This window comes from Leopardus geoffroyi, chromosome X, assembly GCF_018350155.1.
Source record: "Leopardus geoffroyi isolate Oge1 chromosome X, O.geoffroyi_Oge1_pat1.0, whole genome shotgun sequence".
In the NCBI taxonomy this organism is placed as follows: domain Eukaryota; kingdom Metazoa; phylum Chordata; class Mammalia; order Carnivora; family Felidae; genus Leopardus; species Leopardus geoffroyi.
This window is the reverse complement of record NC_059343.1, coordinates 57828836-57848131: the sequence shown is the minus strand read 5'-3', so window position 1 is coordinate 57848131 and position 19296 is coordinate 57828836. Positions and strand designations below refer to the sequence as shown.

General features: G+C 41.2%; 1 protein-coding gene across 1 annotated transcript in view; it reads left to right on the top strand.

Annotated features, from left to right (window-relative positions):
• Nucleotides 1–13749, top strand: part of TEX11 (testis expressed 11) — a 241843-nt gene extending 228094 nt beyond the window's left edge. Inside the window, exons 29-30 of the mRNA XM_045471521.1 lie at nt 12248–12412; nt 13512–13749. Of these exons, the coding sequence (XP_045327477.1) occupies nt 12248–12412; nt 13512–13583 (237 nt within the window). The 3' untranslated portion in view covers nt 13584–13749. The remainder of the gene's footprint in view (nt 1–12247; nt 12413–13511) is intronic.
• The last annotated feature ends 5547 nt before the right edge of the window (nt 13750–19296 follow it).

The window sequence follows — 19296 nt, the reverse complement described above, 5'->3', positions numbered from 1 at the left end:
AAGTTTTCAGATATAATTTCTTTGAGTACTTTTCTTTTTCTTTTTTTTTTTTTTAATTTTTTTTTTCAACGTTTATTTATTTTTGGGACAGAGAGAGACAGAGCATGAACGGGGGAGGGGCAGAGAGAGAGGGAGACACAGAATCGGAAACACGCTCCAGGCTCTGAGCCATCAGCCCAGAGCCCGACGCGGGGCTCGAACTCACGGACCGCGAGATCGCGACCTGGCCGAAGTCGGACGCTTAACCGACTGCGCCACACAGGCGCCCCTCTTTGAGTACTTTTCAGCCCCCACCCTCTTTCTCCTTTTTCTGGGACTCCAATGAAAGGAAGGTTAGAACCTTTGTTATTGTTCCACGAGTCCCTGGTGGCTTTATTCTATTATTTTTTGCCTATTTCTCTCTGTTGTTCAGATTCAGTAATTTCTGTTGTTCTGTCTTTGAGTTCACTGATCTTTCCTCTGCCTCCTCCATTCTGCTGTTGAACGTATTAGTGGAGGTTTTTGTTTCAGCTATAATATTTTTCATTTCTAAGATTTCCATATGATCTTTATATCTTCTGTTTTTTTTTTCTGAGACTTTCCATTTTTTTCTATGAAGTATGTACATTACTGAAGCATTTTATGATTTTTTAAGTTTTAATTTATATTTTTTAATTTTTTAATGTTTATTTTTGAGAGAGAGAGTGAGACAGTTTGAGCAGGGGAGGGGCAGAGAGAGAAGGAGACACAGAATCTGAAGCAGGCTCTGAGCTGTCAGCACAGAGCCCACCATGGGGCTTGAACCCACAAACTGTGAGATCATGACCTGAGCTGAAGTCGGATGCTTAACCACCTGAGCCACCCAGGCACCCCAGTTTTAATTTAAGTTGCGGTTAGTTAACATACAGTATAATATTAGTTTCAGGTGTACAATTCAGTGATTCAACACTTCAGTACAATATCCAGAGATCATCATAACAAGTGCATTCCTTAATCCCCATCACCTATTTAACCTATCCCCCTCCCTCCCCTCTGGTAACTGTCAGTTCTCTATAGTTAAGAATCTCTTTCCTGGAGCACCTGGGGGGGCTCAGTCAGTTAAGCATCTGACTCTTGATTTCACCTGAGGTCATAATCTTACAGTTCATGAGTTCAAAGCCCTGAATCAGGCTCCACGCTGACAGTGCAGAGCATGCTTGGGATTCTCTCTCTCTGTCCCTCCACTTGTTCTCTCTCTTTCTCTCTCTTTTAAAAATAAATAAACTGGGGCGCCTGGGTGGCGCAGTCGGTTAAGCGTCCGACTTCAGCCAGGTCACGATCTCACGGTCCGGGAGTTCGAGCCCCGCGTCGGGCTCTGGGCTGATGGCTCAGAGCCTGGAGCCTGTTTCCGATTCTGTGTCTCCCTCTCTCTCTGCCCCTCCCCCGTTCATGCTCTGTCTCTCTCTGTCCCAAAAATAAATAAACGTTGAAAAAAAAATTTTTTTAAAATAAATAAATAAAAATAAATAAACTGTAAAAAAAAAAAAAAAAGACTCTGGAAGAAAAAACAAGGAGAACAGATTCTTTGAAAAAAAAAAAAGAATCTTTCCTGTTTGCCTCTCGTTTTTCCCCCTATGATTGATTGTTTCTTAAATTCCACACATGAATGAAATTGTATGGCATTTGTCTTTTCTGACTGACTTATTTCACTTAGCATAATACTCTCTAGCTTTATCCACATCGTTGCAAATGGCAAGATTTAATTTTTTTGATGTTTTTATTTATTTTTGAGACAGCACGAGCTAGGGAGGGACAGAGAGAGGGGGAGACAGGAACCCAAGTGGGCTCTGTGCTGACAGCAGAGAACCTGATGCAGGGCTTGAACCCACAAGCCATGAGATCATGACTTGAGCCAAAGTCAGACGCTTAGCCAGTTGAGCTACCCAGATGCCCCAAGATTTAATTCTTTTTGATGGCTGAGTAATATTCCATTGTATGTATATGTGTGTGTGTGTGTGTGTGTGTGTGTGTGTATAAATGCACACACCCCCTCTTCTTTATCCATTCATCAGTCATTGGACATTTGGGCTCTTTCCATAATTTGGCTATTGTATATAATGCTGCTATAAACATCAGGGTGCACGTATCCCTTCGAGTTAGTATTTTTGTGTTCTTTGGGTAAATACCTAGTACTGTAATTGCTGGATCATAGGATAGTTCTATTTTTAACTTTTTGAGGAAACTCCATACTGTTTTCCAGACTGTCTGTACCAGTTTGCATTTCCATAAACAGAGCATGAGGGTTCCTCCCCATTCTCCATAGACTCACCAACACCTATTATTTCTTGTGTTGTTGATTTTAGCCAATCTTACAGGTGTGAAGTGGCATCTCATTGTAGTTTTGATATGTATTTCCCTGATGATGAGTGATGTTGAGCATTTTTCATGTGTCTGTTGGCCATCTGTGTGTCTTTGGGAAAATGTCTCTTCATGTCTTCTGTCCATTTTTGTATTGGCTTATTTGTTTTGAGGGTGTTGAGTTTTACAAGTTCTTTATATATTTTGGATACTAACCCTTTATTGGATATGTCACTTGCGAATATCTTCTCCCATTCTATAGGTTGCCTTTTAGTTTTGTTTTGTTTCCTTCACTGTGCTATAATGGTTACTTGAAAATCTTTGTCAGATATTGACATTTCTCTAACCTTGGTGCTAGCATCAATTGATTTAATTCAGTTTTGAGTTCTTCCTGGCTCTTGGTCTAATGAGTGGTTTTTTTAATTGAAACCTGGACATTTTCATATTATGTTTCTGAAATTCTGGATCTCATTTAAACCTCTGTTTCAGCTGGATTTTTCTGACACTGCTATGCCAGGGAAGAGAGTATGACCTTATTACTTCTAGGTGGAAGTAGATGCTCAGGTTCCCCACTTGGCCTCCATTGATACTTAGGGTGGAGGATTCCTTGTTACTGCTGGGTGGAGATAGTATCCCACATGGTCTCCATTAACACCATGATAGAGGTGGCCTCATTATCTGCTGTGTGATGGTGAAAGTCCTGCCTCTTCATGAGTGTTTACAGACTTTGTTCCTCCTTTGTTCCACCTTCTCTGGGGGTGGAAATGTAGGTTCCACTGATATTTCAGGGGGTAGGTGAATGCCTTATTACCAGCCATTGGATATGAAAGTCTTGTCTCCCTATCTGGCCTTCTGATACTATGCAGGGTGCCTCCTTACGCCCTCACAAGGGGAAAAATTTAGGCTCCCCAGTTAGCTTTTTCTGGAGTGGGTAGGGCTGGGATCACAGGCTTTTCTGTGATGTTCAGCTGTATTAGAGCCGTTAATGTCTAAAGGTTTTCTGTCTTGCATTGCTGCCCTTTTTCTGGTCCTTCGTCTAGAGAGAACAGTCTTTTTTTGGGGCTTTGGTTTGTCTATACCTGTTGGCATCTGTAGCACCAACTCTGACATATATGAAGCAAATAAAAACCCAGGGAACTCACCACTGTATCATTCCTTGGCCCCAAGGTCTCTAGCCAATCTTTCTTCTCTCTACCTTTCAGTCTCCTTATGTTTATGAATAGTGTCTTTTTTGAGTCTTATGTTTATTTTATGTCTAGGGTTTTAGTTGTACTTAGTAGAAGGAATAGGGATGAGTACATCTACTCCATCTCATAGAAGTGGAAGTTCCCTGGTTCATTTTTCTCACCATACAGAAACATAGATAATGGGGGGTGGGGAATCCCTACACTTAAATAGAAGGGACAAACCAAACCATTGTAGCTGACATCAGAGTCACAAAGAGTCACAAAGGCATGTTGCATAACCAGGAAGAAGCCCAGAAGAAATCAGCCTCTATTCTTTTACAAGGGAAGCTAAGGTGGTCCAAACTACTGAGCTACATTTTCTAAGAGTTTGCTCCTCAGAGTATAGTCCATGGACCAGAAGCATCAGCATCCCCTGGGAGCTTATGAGTAGTGTAGAATCTCATGCCCCATCCCAGACCAAATGAATCAGAATCTACATTTTAACAGTATCCCCATGTGACTTGTATGCACTTTAAAGATTGAGAAACACTGCTTACTCATTTGTCGGTATCATCTTAACATCTCACATTTGATTTTTTAGTTCAACTGAAAGAATTACTACTTCTGCCAATCTTAAAATAGTTTATAAACAAGACTTGGGATCTAAAGGAAATGAAAGGTAAAGGTTCATTGTCTGATAGAATTTAGAAGTGAAATTAATGATCTTTGAAAAAGGTTATTTATTCCATTAATTTGTAAACTGAGGCATTGAAAGATTAAATATCTAACACAAGCTCATACAACTATGTAACAGCAAAGCTGAGAATTGAACCCAGTGCACTTTCTTCATAGCACAATTGTCCTTGGGTTTTTCTTCATTTAAATCTTTCTTCTTCCAAGCTTCACATCTCCTTGAAACTGGAATTGAGGTTCAGGCAAATATATCTTTGATTCAGGCTTTGATATTGTGTCTCTTCTGGATTTCTGTAGTTTGTTTCCTAAGTGGTCTGTAACTCTTTCTTCTCTTCTCCAGTTTTACCTGTTCATTTCTATTAAATATATCTCCCTAAAACACAAACTTTACTATATCCGTGCTTTTCCCCCAAATCTCTTTTTCCCTCTAGATTTCTAAAAGCTCTGCATTTTCTAAATCCTTACCCTCACTCTAAAGGCTACCTCTAATTTCATCCACCACCACCCCCCCAAAAAAGACAGTGTTTTCCCCCACACAAATGCTGGCAATATTCTCCTTATTATCAATCTTTACCTCTTCTCCCTCTTCCTCTTAGAACAAAGCAAGATCTTTCCTCAAGACATGTCTGTCACTAATTGTTTTTGTGGAGGTCTCATCTTCTCCCATTCCCTTTTTCTCAGCAGAAGAAGGAACTAAATTACCTGAATCCTTGCTTCCTTTGTACTTGTTACACACCATCTTCTTGCTGCTTCTCTTCACTTGTAATCTGTGTCTTCTATCTCTTAGTTATCAGTGTTGTCATGAACTAGCACTTTCTGAGCCAGTTTTTCCTTCCTTGGTAACTTCAGTTTATTATCCTAAGTGACTTTGGCATCCCTGTTATCAATTCATCCACTTCACAGTTTTTTGCCCTTCTTTAGCCTCTGTCTGTACCCCATATAAGGTCCACTTCCAAGATTGTTAACTCAAAGTTTTTCGAGTTACTATAATCTCTCTTACTTCTCCATACTTGTTCTTTGCTGTCACTTATACTTCAAATAACTCAACCCTTCTCATTCTCTTATAGTCCAGTCTAGCCACATTCCTTTTTTTCCCTTTCCTTTTTTCTTTCTTTCTTTCTTTCTTTCTTTCTTTCTTTCTTTCTTTCTTTCATTTGGTTATACCTCCCGTTTAATTTTTTTCTAGCCTAATGACCCACCACTATCAGTTCTCCTGATACTGAGAAGCAGAATCACTAGAGAAAAGCACAGAACTAATACAAATTTATGTTGAGTTTTTTTTAACGTTTATTTATTTTTGAGATAGAGACAGAGCATGAACGGGGAAAGGTCAGAGAGAGGGAGACATAGAATCCGAAACAGGCTCCAGGCTCCGAGCTGTCAGCACAGAGCCCGACGCGGGGCTCGAACTCACGGACCGTGAGATCACGACCTGAGCCGAAGTCAGCCGCTCAACCGACTGAGCCACCCAGGCGCCCCTATGTTGAGTTTTAAATGGGTTCTTAACACTCCTCAGAAATCCTTGCACTCTTGTCAAGTTTTTTCCAAACTCAAGTAAAATGGCCGCTTCAGGTTTTTTCTGCCTTTCCTACTTCCATAAAAACTTAGAACTACTTCACAATGACCCCAGTAGATGGCCTCATTGTATCTTCCTAATTGAGAAGATCAAGGACATCAAGTGTGAGTTCCTCCATTGCCCCATGTCTCAAACATAATGTTTTGCCACTGTACCTCTTTACTCATCTTAACCTTTTTCTCAAAAGAAGAGAGATTCCTTCAACCTTAAACTGTTAGTTCAATCTCCTTATACTTCTTGAAGTACCTTAGTATCTCTCCATTATTTTCAATCTCTGTCTTTCTACGTATCTTCCCTTTCTACTCTAAAAAAAGGCATAGGTCTCCAACAAAATACCATGTTCCTGGATGGCTTAATAGGAATCAGTTTCCCTAAATTCAATCAAAATAAAAATCTCAGTAAGATTTCTTAATAGGATTTTTTTAGTGAAACTTGATAAGTCTAAAATTCTTCCCCCAAAGGAAATAAGCCACAATAGCCAATACATCTTTGCAAAAGAACAAGGCAAGATTTGTCCTATCAAATATAAAAATTATAAAGTGTTATTAATTTTAAGAATATGGTATTAGTTTATGGCACCTGGGTGGCTCAGTGGTTAAGCATCTGACTTCAGCTCACATCATGATCTCATGGTTCAAGAGTTTGAGTCCCACACCGGGTGAGCTCAAGCTGTTCTTCAGGTGAGCACAAGCCCTGCTTCAGGTAAGCCCCACTTCTCTCTCCCTCTCTCTCTGCCCCTTACTCACTTGCGCCCTCTCTCTCTCTGTCAAAAAAAAAAAGTATGGTTTTCGCTTAAATGAAATCATAAATAGTAATAGGAGAGGATAGAACCCAGAAAAAGACCACATACCTATGAGAATTTAGTATGCAATGAAGGAGGTATATTAAATCACTGAGAGGATGATCTATTTAAAACATGACATTAGGACAATTTAAAAAGTAAAGTTAAATCCTTACCTGTAAACTGAGAGGCATTGTAACACGGTGGTTGAGCACAGACTTTGGAGCCAGACTGCCCATCTTAAAATCTGGCTATACCATTTATTAGCTGTATGTGAGTTCTGTTACCTAACTCTCTGTGCCTCTGTCTCCTCATCTGTAATATTACAGTGTTGTTAGTAGTATTAAATAATACATGTAAAGTACTTAGGTGTCTAGCACATAATAAGTAGTATATAAGTGGTAAGTATTCACACTGTTTTTACCTCATACCATGTACCAAAATGACCACGAAAAGAAAGAAAGAATATCCAGATGGATTAAGAAACTAAACATAAAATCAAAGCTATAAAGGTATTAGGAGAAATATAGGAAAGTACTTTTTTTTAACTATGGGGCAGAGAGGACCCATCCAGAAGCTGGTACAGAAAAAAAATAGATTCAGTTACATAAAATTAATAAATGACCCAAGATACCATAGAAAACTTTAAAATAAGCCACAGACTTGGATAAAATATTTGTAACATTTTTATTTTTATTTTTTTTAGTACAGTTGACACATAATATTGTTAGTTTCAGGCGTACAACTTAGTGATTTGACAAGTGTATACATTATGCTATGTTCAACACAAGTGTAGATACCATCTGTTCCATTATATCACTATTACAATATCATTGCCTGTATTCCTTATGCTGTGCTTTTTATTCCCGTGAATCAGTCATTCCATAACTGGAAGCCTTTATCTCTCTCTCCCCTTGATCTATTTTGCCCAACCCCCCACCTCCCTCCCCTCTGGCAATAATCAGTTAGTTTTCTGCATTTATAGGTCTGATTATGCTTTTTGTTTGTTTATTCATTTGTTTTTTGGGTTTTTTTTTTTTTTTAGATTCCACTTATGAGTAGAATCATATGGTATTTGTCTTTTTCAGTCTGACTTATTTCACTTAGCATAATACCTTCCAGGTTCATCCATCCATGTTGTCTTAAGTGGCACAATCTCATCCTTTTTATTGCTATGTAATATTCCATTGTGTGTGTTTGTGTGTGTGTGTGTGTGTGTGTGTGTGTGTGTGTACCACATTTTCCTTACACATTCATCTGTCAGACATTTAGGTTGCTTTATATTTGGCTATAATGATGCAGTAAAACAGGGGTGCGTATATATTTTTTATATTTTGCTTTTTGTTTGTTTATTCATTTGTTTTTTGGGTTTTTTTTTTTTAGATTCCACTTATGAGTAGAATCATATGGTATTTGTCTTTTTCAGTCTGACTTATTTCACTCAGCATAGTACCTTCCAGGTTCATCCATCCATGTTGTCTCAAGTGGCACAATCTCATCCTTTTTATTGCTATGTAATATTCCATTGTGTGTGTGTGCGTGTGTGTACCACATTTTCCTTATCCATTCATCTGTCAGACATTTATGTTGCTTTATACTTGGCTATAATGCTGCAGTAAAACATAGGGGTGCATATATATATATTTTTTTTAATTAGTATTCTTGTTTTCTTTGGGTAAAATACCCACATTATGGAATTATTGGATCATATGGTATTTCTATTTTTAATTTTTTGAGGGATCTCTATACTGTTTTCCACAATGTCTGCACCAGTTTGCATTCCTACCAAGAGTGCATGAGGGTTCCTATTTTTTCACATCCTTGCCAACACTTGATATAACTTGTCATTTTGATTTTAGCCATTCTAACTGGTATAAGGTGATATGATTTTGATTTGCATTTCCCTGATGATTAGTAATGTTGAACATCTTTTCATGTGTCTGTTGGCCATCTGTATGTCTCCTTTTGAAAATGTCTACTCAGGTCCCTTTTTTTAATGTTTATTTATTCTTGAGAGAGAGGGGGAGACCAAAGATCCAAAGCGGGCTCTGTGCTGATAGTAGAGAGCCCGATGCGGGGCTCGAACTCACGAACCATGAGCTCATGACCCAAGTCGAAGTCAGACACTTAACTTGTTGAGCCACCCAGGCACCCCCTCTGTCCATTTTTTAATTGGATTGTTTGTTTTGGGGGGGTTGAGTTGTGTACGTTTTTAATATATTTTGGATATTAACACCTTATCAGATAAATGATTTGCAATATCTGCCCCCCCCATTCAGTAGGTTGTCTTTTTGTTTTGTTGATGGTTTTCTTTGCTGTGCAAAAGCTTTTTATTTATAAGTAGTCCCAATAGTTTATTTTTGCTTTTGTTTCCCTTGCCTTTGGAAACATCTAGAAAAATGTCGCTATGGCCAATGTCAGAGAAGGTAGTGCCTGTGTTCTCTTCTAGGATTTTTACGGTTTCAGGCTTACATTTAGGTCTTTAATCCATTTTGAGTTTATTTTTGTGTATGGTGTTAAAAAGCGGTCCACTTTCATTCTTTTACATGTGACTGTCCAGTTTCCCAGCACCATTTATTGAAAATTCTGTCTTTTCCCCATTGTATATTCTTACCTCCTTTGTCATAGATTAATTGACCATATAATCATGGGTCTATTTTTGGGGTCTCTTTTCTGCTCCATTGATCTATGGATCCATTTTTGAGTTAAAAATCAATAAGAAAAAGATTACCTACACTAGAAAAAATGGGCAAAAGCTGTGACCAGGTAAACTACAAAAGACATGCAATTGCCTAATAAAACACATGCAAAAGTTGTTCAACCACACAATTAATCAAGGAAATCTGTATAAACAAAAATACATTTCATTGATAAATCAGGTGAAAATGGAGAGATTTTTCTCTAAATTAGAGGGTGTGTTTGGGATAATGTTAAAAATATATAAGGTCAGAGGAGCACTCAATCAAGAGTAAGTGCCCCTGGCCTCTACTCTCATCTGTGCCACAGACACACTGTGTGGCCTTAGGCAGATGGCACTGCCTCTCTTGGCGTCAGTTTCTTTATCAGTAACAAAAGGTTTCTAGAGACTTCTACTTCTGGAAGATCTAAATCTATGAGAATCTAAATGGATATGTTCCCCAGAAAAACAGCCATATTGGTGAAAATTATAGGAAAAACAGCTATTTAAAGTCTTAGGAAATTTTTTTAAGAGCATATAGAAGATGAAGAAGGATCCATTCAAGAAAATCAACTAAATCTTGATAAGAACCTTGAGAGTCCATAGTACTGGAGCCATGACCTACTCCCTCCCTGTCCTACCCCCAGCTCAGCATAATGCAAGCTCCACCCCAGGAAAGTGTGGCCAAGGAAACAATGCTCTCACTTCCCTCAGTCTCCCGGTCAAGGGATATGGTGTCCCACAAAGAACAGCAGGCTGCCAGGACTTACTATCCCACCTTCAGCTCCAGGCTGCAAAGGCTCAATTTTGAGCAAGTATGGCCGAAAGAATGAGGCCTCCCTTCCTTTACCCAACCCCACTTGTGGGGCAAAGGACCTACCTTAGGCAAGTCAGACCACTGGGGCCCTTGCCTCAGCTAACTCTTAGGGCAGAGGTTCCACACCCAAAGAGGCAAGCCAAGAACACTAGAAACTACCACCCTACCCAGTAACCTCTAAAAGCAGGTGTATCACTCAGAAAAAAGGGGTCCACTGTCCCCCCTCAAAGCTCTGGAGCAGGGGCTTAGAGATTTTTCCCAAGGGGAAGGGCAATCTATGAGAACAGAGTCTGTGTCCTCTGAGAAGCAACATAAGAAGCTTCACATGTGAGGGAAACAGACTTTGCCATTAAAAGGAATTAATTATTGCCACATGCTACAACATGGATGGATTTGGAAAGCATTATGCTAAGTGAAATATGCTGGTTATAAAGGAGTACATATACTGTGTGACTCCGTTTATCTGAAATGTCCAGAATAGGCCAATCTATAAGAGAGAGAAATTAGATTACTGGTTGCCCAGAGATGTAGAGTGGGTATGGAGGGAAATGGAGAGTGACTGCTAATGGCACAGGGTTTCCTTTAAAGGGGATAAAAATTAATTGTGGTGATGATTACAGAACTCTGTGAATATACTAAAAACCACTGAATTGTATACTTTAAGTAGGTAAATTTTATGGTATGTGAATTATATCTGAATAAAACTGATGTACACAATTATCACTTCAAGAACACTGAGGAGAGCCTATAAAATGCAGGCATTCGTGTTCCAGAACACCTACAGTTTTATTAGAGATATGCACGACGGCCGTATTTATTATGATGTTAAAGATAGAAAAAACTGGCTTCGATCATGAGCCCCAGAAAGTCCTAAGAGCAAACACCTGTATTTGCCATCAGTGACTTGTATTTCACATAGGCCAGTCCATGTCACTCTGGGGTGAGTAGCTGCACTGATGCATTACTTTACTGAAGATTAATGATTCTCCTGAGCAACACTGGACATGAGGGCAGCTAATACAAATGAAAATAAAACTCCTGCAGTGTTCCCTAACTCATTGAATGGCACCATCATTCTTCCAGTTGCCCAAGCCAGGCATCTAGGAATCATCCCCCATTTCTAATATATCACCAAGTCTTGTCAATTCTGCCTCCTAAATATCTCAAATTCATTCACCTCCCATATCCCACTGTCCCAAACCTAGTTCAAGTTATCATCTTTTTTTATAACTTTTTTAAATGTTTATTTATTCTTGAGGGAGAGAGAGACAGAGTGTGAGCGGGGGAGGGGCAGAGAGAGGGAGACACAGAATCCGAAGCAGGCTCCAGGCTCTGAGCTGTCAGCACAGAGCCCGACGCGGGGTTCGAACTCATGAGCCGTGAGATCATGACCTGAGATGAAGTCAGACATTCAACCGCCTGAGCCACCCAGGAGCCCCACAAGTTATCATCTTTTACCTCAGCTACTGTAGGAAACTTTTAGCTGGTTTTCTTGCATCTCTTGCTTTCATTTATACCTTTCTCCATCCAGCAACCAGAATGATCTTTTAAATTTTCAAATATGTGACCTTGCTTAATCTTCTGTGGTTTCCCATTGCTTTTAAAGACCGAAATTCTAGGGGTGCCTGGATGGCTCTGTTGGTTGAGCGTCAGCTCAGGTCGTTATCTCATGGTCTGTGGGTTCAAGCCCTGTGTTGGGCTCTGTGCTGACGGTTCAGAGCCTGGAGCCTGCTTCAGATTCTGTGTCTCCCTCCCTCTCTGCCCCTCCCCCACTCATGCTCTGTCTCTCTCTCAAAAATAAGGAAACATTTTTTAAAAATTTTAAAAACTGTTTCTTGACACACTTCTCTGAAAATTAGGGGTAGGTGTTGGTGAGATAATCGACAGAGGACAGCACCAAGGGAAGCCCCAGACAGGATAGAGGCTTTTCTCCTGCTTAGAGGAGACCAGGAATGAGTCCAACCAGGCCTCAGAGCTTTTTCAATTTATGTGTCCCTTCATGAAGTCGTCTTGCCTTATGTACAGCTGACAAACTTTTAAGATGCTCTCCTCCTACCTTCAAGGAATACAGGATTGTTCATGGAGGCTGTGGCTCCTTCTTTGCGTTAGCAGAGCACCCATTGTTTGCTTAATAATAACACTGATACAGTAACACTGATACAGTCAGTGCTACAATGACTGTGACAGTAATAACTGTAAACCCACTGTTCTTGGATTTCAGGAAGACTACCCAGAATCAGAGACTCTCTGGCTGATGGTCAAGTCCTGGAATATTGGGATATATATGTACGGCGGAAAGAAGTATGTATCTGCAGAAAAATGGTGTGACCTTTCACTGCGTTTTCTTGACCACCTTGGCTCCCTCAAGAGAAACTATGAAACTCAGGTGAGGAGGGAGAGAGTAGGGGTGGATGATATGACTCGGGGAGCAGAGAGGCTATCTGGGCACTCAGTAAAGACTCAGTCCTACCTTCCTTGGCTGGGAAAGAATCTTGATCATTGTTCCTCACAGTGGTTCCATAGAACAGCAAGAGTTAGGGGACTGTAAACAGTAATGTTTTAGAGTGGAAACCAGGAAGGGTGATGAACAGAGGAGAACTTAAGGATAGCAAATGGAATCTAAATAAGAAGAATGCCGAGACAAGGGCACCTAGGTGGCTCAGTGGATTGAGTGTCTGACTTTGGCTCAAGTCATGATCTCACGGGTTCGTGTGTTTAAGCCCCACATCAAGCTCTGTGCTGACAGCATGGAGCCCACTTCGGATCCTCTGTCCCCTTCTCTCTCTGCCCCTCCCCCACTTGGGCATGTGTGTTCTCTCTCTCATTCCCCCCACCTCTTCCTCAAAAATAAACATTAAAAAAATTAGAAGAATGCCAAGACAGAGCTCTGGAAAGATGCATCCAACGTTTATTTATTTTTGGGACAGAGAGAGACAGAGCATGAACAGGGGAGGGGCAGAGAGAGAGGGAGACACAGAATTGGAAACAGGCTCCAGGCTCTGAGCCATCAGCCCAGAGCCCGACGCGGGGCTCGAACTCACGGACCGCGAGATCGTGACCTGGCTGAAGTCGGACGCTTAACCGACTGCGCCACCCAGGCGCCCCAAAGATGCATCACTGTCAATGCCAGTGCAAGTAGGGAAGGACTGAGCACCATGCAAAAGATCACTGTTTACAAAAGTATTTTCTCTAGAAACTAGTTGCAGACTTTTAGGCCATTAGCTAACCAGGAGAGGCTTGGTGGGGGGAAAAAAAGTCTTGCTACCAAATAAGGGCAGAAGATATTTTATGTTTTAAGTACCACCTCCGTTACAATAGCTGCCTGTCCCTAGCAAATGTACCTAGTGCTATGGGGTCCTTCTTCCCTAAGAGAGTACTATATTTTTTCCCCAAAGTGGTTCCTCAGAACTCAGAAGGTCAAGGTTAGACTTCCGTGCTATCACCTTGCATCTCTCAGGAAATCTACTTGCTGTTCTCTTTCCTAGATGAATACTCTGTATGGCGAGCTGGTGGAAGCATTAAGCAAAAGCAAGGGCTCAGTTTTCAACGAAGAGTGAGAAGAGCTGGAATAAGGCATCTGAGCAGGCAAGCTGACATCTACTTGAAGATGTTGAATACCTAAATTCTTGCCAGACTTTATCTTGAGTTCTTGTTTCTGTTTTTTCAAACCCTGTTTTCTTGTTGTTACATGAAATTTTCTGAATTAAAGCATTTTGATTGTTACTGCTATGGCCAGCTCATTTCTGGTGGACAAATTTTCCAAAGTAACAAGGATGTTATTTTATGTTGAAATAGCCATATGAAGTAAGAGTATTCATGGCCCATGTGAGCAAAAACATTCTAGTCCAACACAAGTTGCATTCTATTCCAGAAGTGCTTGAATTCCCACTACCTGAAGGTAACAGAGAACCGTGGACTATTCAGAAGAACCTTAGTCGTCAATGGGCCCAGAATTGATCAGATTCATAAACTTGCTCTATGACACCCTTGAGAATGGGTCATCCAGCCTCTATCGGAGCATATCGTATGACAGGAACGCCCAAGATAGCTCAATCCACCTTTTTTGCTAATAGGGAGACAGAAATTTGTCTCCCTATAACAAGTCTGCTTTCTCTGCCCCAGATACACTTTGGAGAACTGAAGACAGAAGTCAGTCTCCTCCCTGTCTTCCTGGCTTTTTCTTCTTCTGCTTGAACATTCCCAGACCCCTCCACTGTTCCTCATATGATACGGGCTCGTACCTTCCAAGAGCCACATCCCACATTCCAGTAAGGTCTGACCCACACAGAATTCAGCAGCCTCATTCTGGCAGGACTTGAATTAGTGTACTATAAGATCACATTGGCTTTTTCCCCCAGTTGATCTGGATGAACATCTTTAGACTTTTGATTTCGAAACAGTTTCATACTTACAGAAAAGGTGCAGAGAAGCACAAAGAACTGCTATATACCCTTCGCCCAGCCTCCCTATATGTTGACATTTTACCACATTGCTTTTATCATTCTTTGTGTGTTTCTTTCTAAACCATTTGAGATTAATTTGCAGACATCTTGCTCTGTTACCCCTTAATACCTCAGTGCATAATTCCTAAAAACAAGGACACTCTCATACAGGACCACAGTTAATCCATCAAAATTAGGAAATTAACAAGGATGCAATTCTAACATCTAATCTACAGACCTCATTCAAATTTCACCAATTGTCCTAATAAAGCCCTCCCTAAGTTTAGAATCATAAGTTGCATTTAGTGGTCATGTCTCTTTCATCTCCTACAAATGGAAATAGGTTCTCAGTCTTTCCTTGCTTTTCATGACCTTGACATTTTTAAAGAGTACAGGCTAATTACTTTGTCGCATGTACTGCAGCCAGGGTCTGTTTGATGTTTCCTAATGATTAGATTCCATTTACGTATTTTGGGAAGGCCTGCAACAAAATTGGTATGTTCTTCCTGGTGCATTGTACCAACAGGCACACAATGTCAATTTGTCCCATCACTGGTTAAGGTTAAGATGGCATCGACCAGGTACTTAGTAATTAAAAAGTAATTATGAAGTGCTTTGTGGAAGATAATTTGAGACCAGATTTTCCATTCCTCATTAAGCTTCCACTTACTAGTTTTAGCATCCATTGATGATTCTTGCCTGAGTCCATTTTTACTGTGATGGTTGCTAAATGTTGATTTTTTAATTTCCGTCATTCCCACTTCATTTATTAGTTGGCGTCTGTTAGGTGGAACATGTTCTTCTCCCCCATTTATTTATTCATATTTTTAAAACAATTTTTTGTGGGGCACCTGGGTGGCGCAGTCGGTTAAGCGTCCGACTTCAGCCAGGTCACGATCTCGCGGTCCGTGAGTTCGAGCCCCGCGTCGGGCTCTGGGCTGATGGCTCAGAGCCTGGAGCCTGTTTCCGATTCTGTGTCTCCCTCTCTCTCTGCCCCTCCCCCGTTCATGCTCTGTCTCTCTCTGTCCCAAAAATAAATAAACGTTGAAAAAAAATTAAAAAAAAAAATAAAATAAAATAAAACAATTTTTTGTAAGTAGGCTCCACACTCAATGTGGGCTGGAACTCACAACCCAGAGATCAAGACCTCAGCTGAGATTAAGTGGGACGCTTAACTGACGGAGCCATCCAGGCGCCCCTAAAAATGTTTAAATACAGACTGACGGATTTCTGGTTTACTCAGTGAGTTATAATCCACTATATCTTTTTTTTTTTTAAGAAACTGTTTCTTTTCTGTCCACCTATTTCCATTTCATTTGCCTTTGTGGAAGAGTAGCTTAAGGCCACTCAGTGGTTGTTCCTCCCCATTCAGTGGTCTGAGCCATGGGAGCTGCGGACCAGTCTTCAGCAGAGAACCACTGAATAGGCACAGAGGGCACCTGCGTGCCTTCAGACCAGTCTGTGACTTCAGGTTAAGTAGCAGTGGATTCAGGAGCTGGAGCAGTCCATTCACCCTCATGTTCCACCTTGGTCACAGCCTTTTCAGCAGCAGCCTGCTCTTCCTTCTCAATCTCTTCAGGATCTCTGTAGAGGTAGAGATCAGGCATGACCTCCCATTGGTGTTCGTGGGAAATGGTGCCACGCATGTGCAGAACTTCTAGATCATCATTTTGCTCAAAGCTGGCTCCTATGTCCTTTTGACATGTCCCTATCAGTTTTTGAACACTTCCTTTCTTTGTGACACAGTAAGATGTTCCAGCTTCATGTTATAGTTTCCCTGCCCCAGCACTGGAATCAGTAATTTCTCCAAGAATCCCTGGTTCCTTTTTAATTGAATGGTAGCTAGTGCCCAAGATCTGAGGCACTCATTACCAGGACACCATTGTTTCTAGGTCCTCTCAGTGGACAGAGCTAAGAAACAGTAGCCAGAGATATTTTTTGAAGGTTACTTACTTATTTTGAGAGAAAGAGAGAGGCAGGGAAGGGCAGAGAGAGAGGAAGAGAGAGAGAATCTAAGCAGGCTCCACACTGTCAACACAGAGCCCGATGCAGGGCTCATACTCACCAACCATGAGATCATGACCTGAGCCAAAATCAAGTCTACTGCTCAACCGACTGGGCCACCAAGGCACCCCCAGAGATCTTTTTTTATGTAATCTGCACAGCCAATGTGGTCAAACTCATAACCTCAAGATAAAGGGTCACATACTTTCCCAGCCAGGCGCCCCCCCCCCCAGTGCTAGGAAATAAAATGTGTGTATGTGTATGTACATCTACACATGTACAAGCATATCTATAGACAGATATAGATACAGTTGACCCTAGATAGGGATGCCAATCTCTGCGCAGTCAAAAATGCACATACAATTTTTGACTCCTCAAAACCTAACTACAAATAGCCTACTGTTGACTGGAAGCCTTACCAATAACAGAAACAGTCGACCAACATATAATGTGTATGTGTATTATACACTGCATTCTTAAGCTAGAGAAAAGAAAAATTTATTAAGAAAATCATAGGGAAAATACATTCACAGTACTGCATCGACAAAAAAAAAAGCCTATGTGTACATACGTATGTTAAAACTGAGTTCAGACCAATACCTCCATTTTCAATCCAACACGATACTGTTCTAGCCATCTTCCCCTTCCGTATTTGCAACTGTCTCTTCCAACATTGAGAAACCTGGCTCCTGTGACTCCCAAATAGCGACTTACTGGCTCAATCTCCCTGTTTGAGAACACTCTCCCAGCCATGCAGCTGTCTCCTCAGTCCTAATCCCACCATCCTGGCCTGTGAAGGCTGCCCCTTTGGCAAGCCCTGGAAAACACACTGACCAAGTCATCAGCCAAGCCCCCATGCCTCTCTAGGAAGCAAGTTGAGCCGTTAGCTGAGTCACCATCAAGGTAAAGAGCAAAGGACCCCATTCGCATTTAAACAGGCATTTCTTATTGTCGACTCCCTGGACTTACTGTTGACTCTCCCTGGTCTTCACCTTAGTTTATTCGTACTTAGCTTTGAGAAGTCAGCTCAAAGGCAAGTTCCTCAGAGAAAACTTCCCTGCCTGGGTCAGGTTCCTCTGTCATATGCTCTCCTAGCACTCAGTTGTTATTCATCATAATTTGTCAATATATATTTGTTTGTGGACTAGTTTGATTAATATGAGTCTCTCCCAATAGTGTTTAAGTTCCGTAAGGGCAGACAGTATGTTTTCCTCACCACGGTATATCCCCATTGTCTAGCACAGTCCTGGCACCTTCAGCAAATAGTTGTTGAAGGAATGAGTGAGAACTTGGTTTGTTTTCATACCTGTCTGTCATTAATTAGCACCTCGGTTGTACTTCCAGTTTTTTCATCTAATTGCATTCATCCCTATTACGTTGCTCTTGCCAGTTATTCTTTTTGGGTAGAGTCTATCTGTATTATGTCATTATGCCTCTGAGACCTACTTTTTATCTTGAATAAAATTTTTTAAAGTTTATTTTCAGAGACAGCACAAGAGAGAATTCCAAGCAGGCTGTGCACTGCCAGCACAGACCACGATGTGGGGATTGAACCCACGAAGCCATGAGATCACGACCTGAACCGAAATCAAGAGTCAGATGCTTCACCAACTGAGGCACCCAGGCGCCCCTGTCAGACCTACTTTATCTGCATATTCTGTCCACATGCCATCTAATGCCTTTATCCAAATAAATGATCAAACGTCCTGAATAGGGAGAGGGCTGAGACAAAGCTTGGTGACATGCCTCGCGGTCCTACTTCCAAGTTTATTCATTCATGCAACAAGTACTTCCTGAACACTTGGAGAAAGTACATGGTAGACCGTATACTGGGCACTACGATAGGTACTGGGGATAGAGTGAACAAAATAGAAAACAAAGTCTCTCCTGCGAGGAGCTTGCTTTAACATTTGAGTGGTGGGGGCAGGACAGATAACAAACTAGTACGTAAATAAACATTGGCCCATCAGTTAGCACACTTGCGGATGATCACTCACCCATTCGATAAAGGTACTAAGGTACTATCTACATTTTCCCAACTTTTTCACAAGGATATCATGAATGACTTTGTCAATGCCTTGCTGGAATCTGGATACACTATGCGATGTTCCTCTGCTTTACCCATTTATTTACACTTACTAAGGTCGTCTCAGCAGAGGAAATGAGCTTAGTCTGTCTTGAGCTATTCTTAAGTAAAGGGCTTTCTGAACCCTTTGTGATCACGAGTTCCCTTCTAGGTGTCATGCAAGCCATTCCTTCCCATAATGTATTCTGGAAACTTGCCTGTGATCAAGATGAAACGTACCTGTCGGAAGCTTGTGATGCCTACCATCTTCCCTTTAAAAAGGAGCATACGGCCTTCTCTAGGCTTCCAGCATCTTTCTTACTCCCCCTGGCTCCCCAAGGGTCACAGACTCCAGTGCAGTGATCTCATCTGTGGGTTCTCCCAACATCCTGAAATACAATTTGGGCCAAGAGACTCAAAATCATTTAAAGCACCTTGATGCTTCTTAGAATTTTTGAACTTATGGGGGCACCTGGGTGGCTCAGTCAGTGAAGCATCCGACTCTTGGTTTCAGCTCAGGTCTTGATCTTGTGGTTTGTGAGTTTGAGCCCCACATCGGTCTCAGCACTGACAGTGCAAAACCTGCTTAGGATTCTCTCTCCCCTCTCTCTCTGCCCCTCCCCCACGCACACCCACTCTCTCTTTCTCTCTCAAAAATAAACTGTCAAAAAAATTTTTTTAAAGAATTTTTGTACTTACTATGATGGTTCCCTCTTAGCAATGTCTGCTTGACCCTTTCCAGGCTCACAGGCAGTTTGT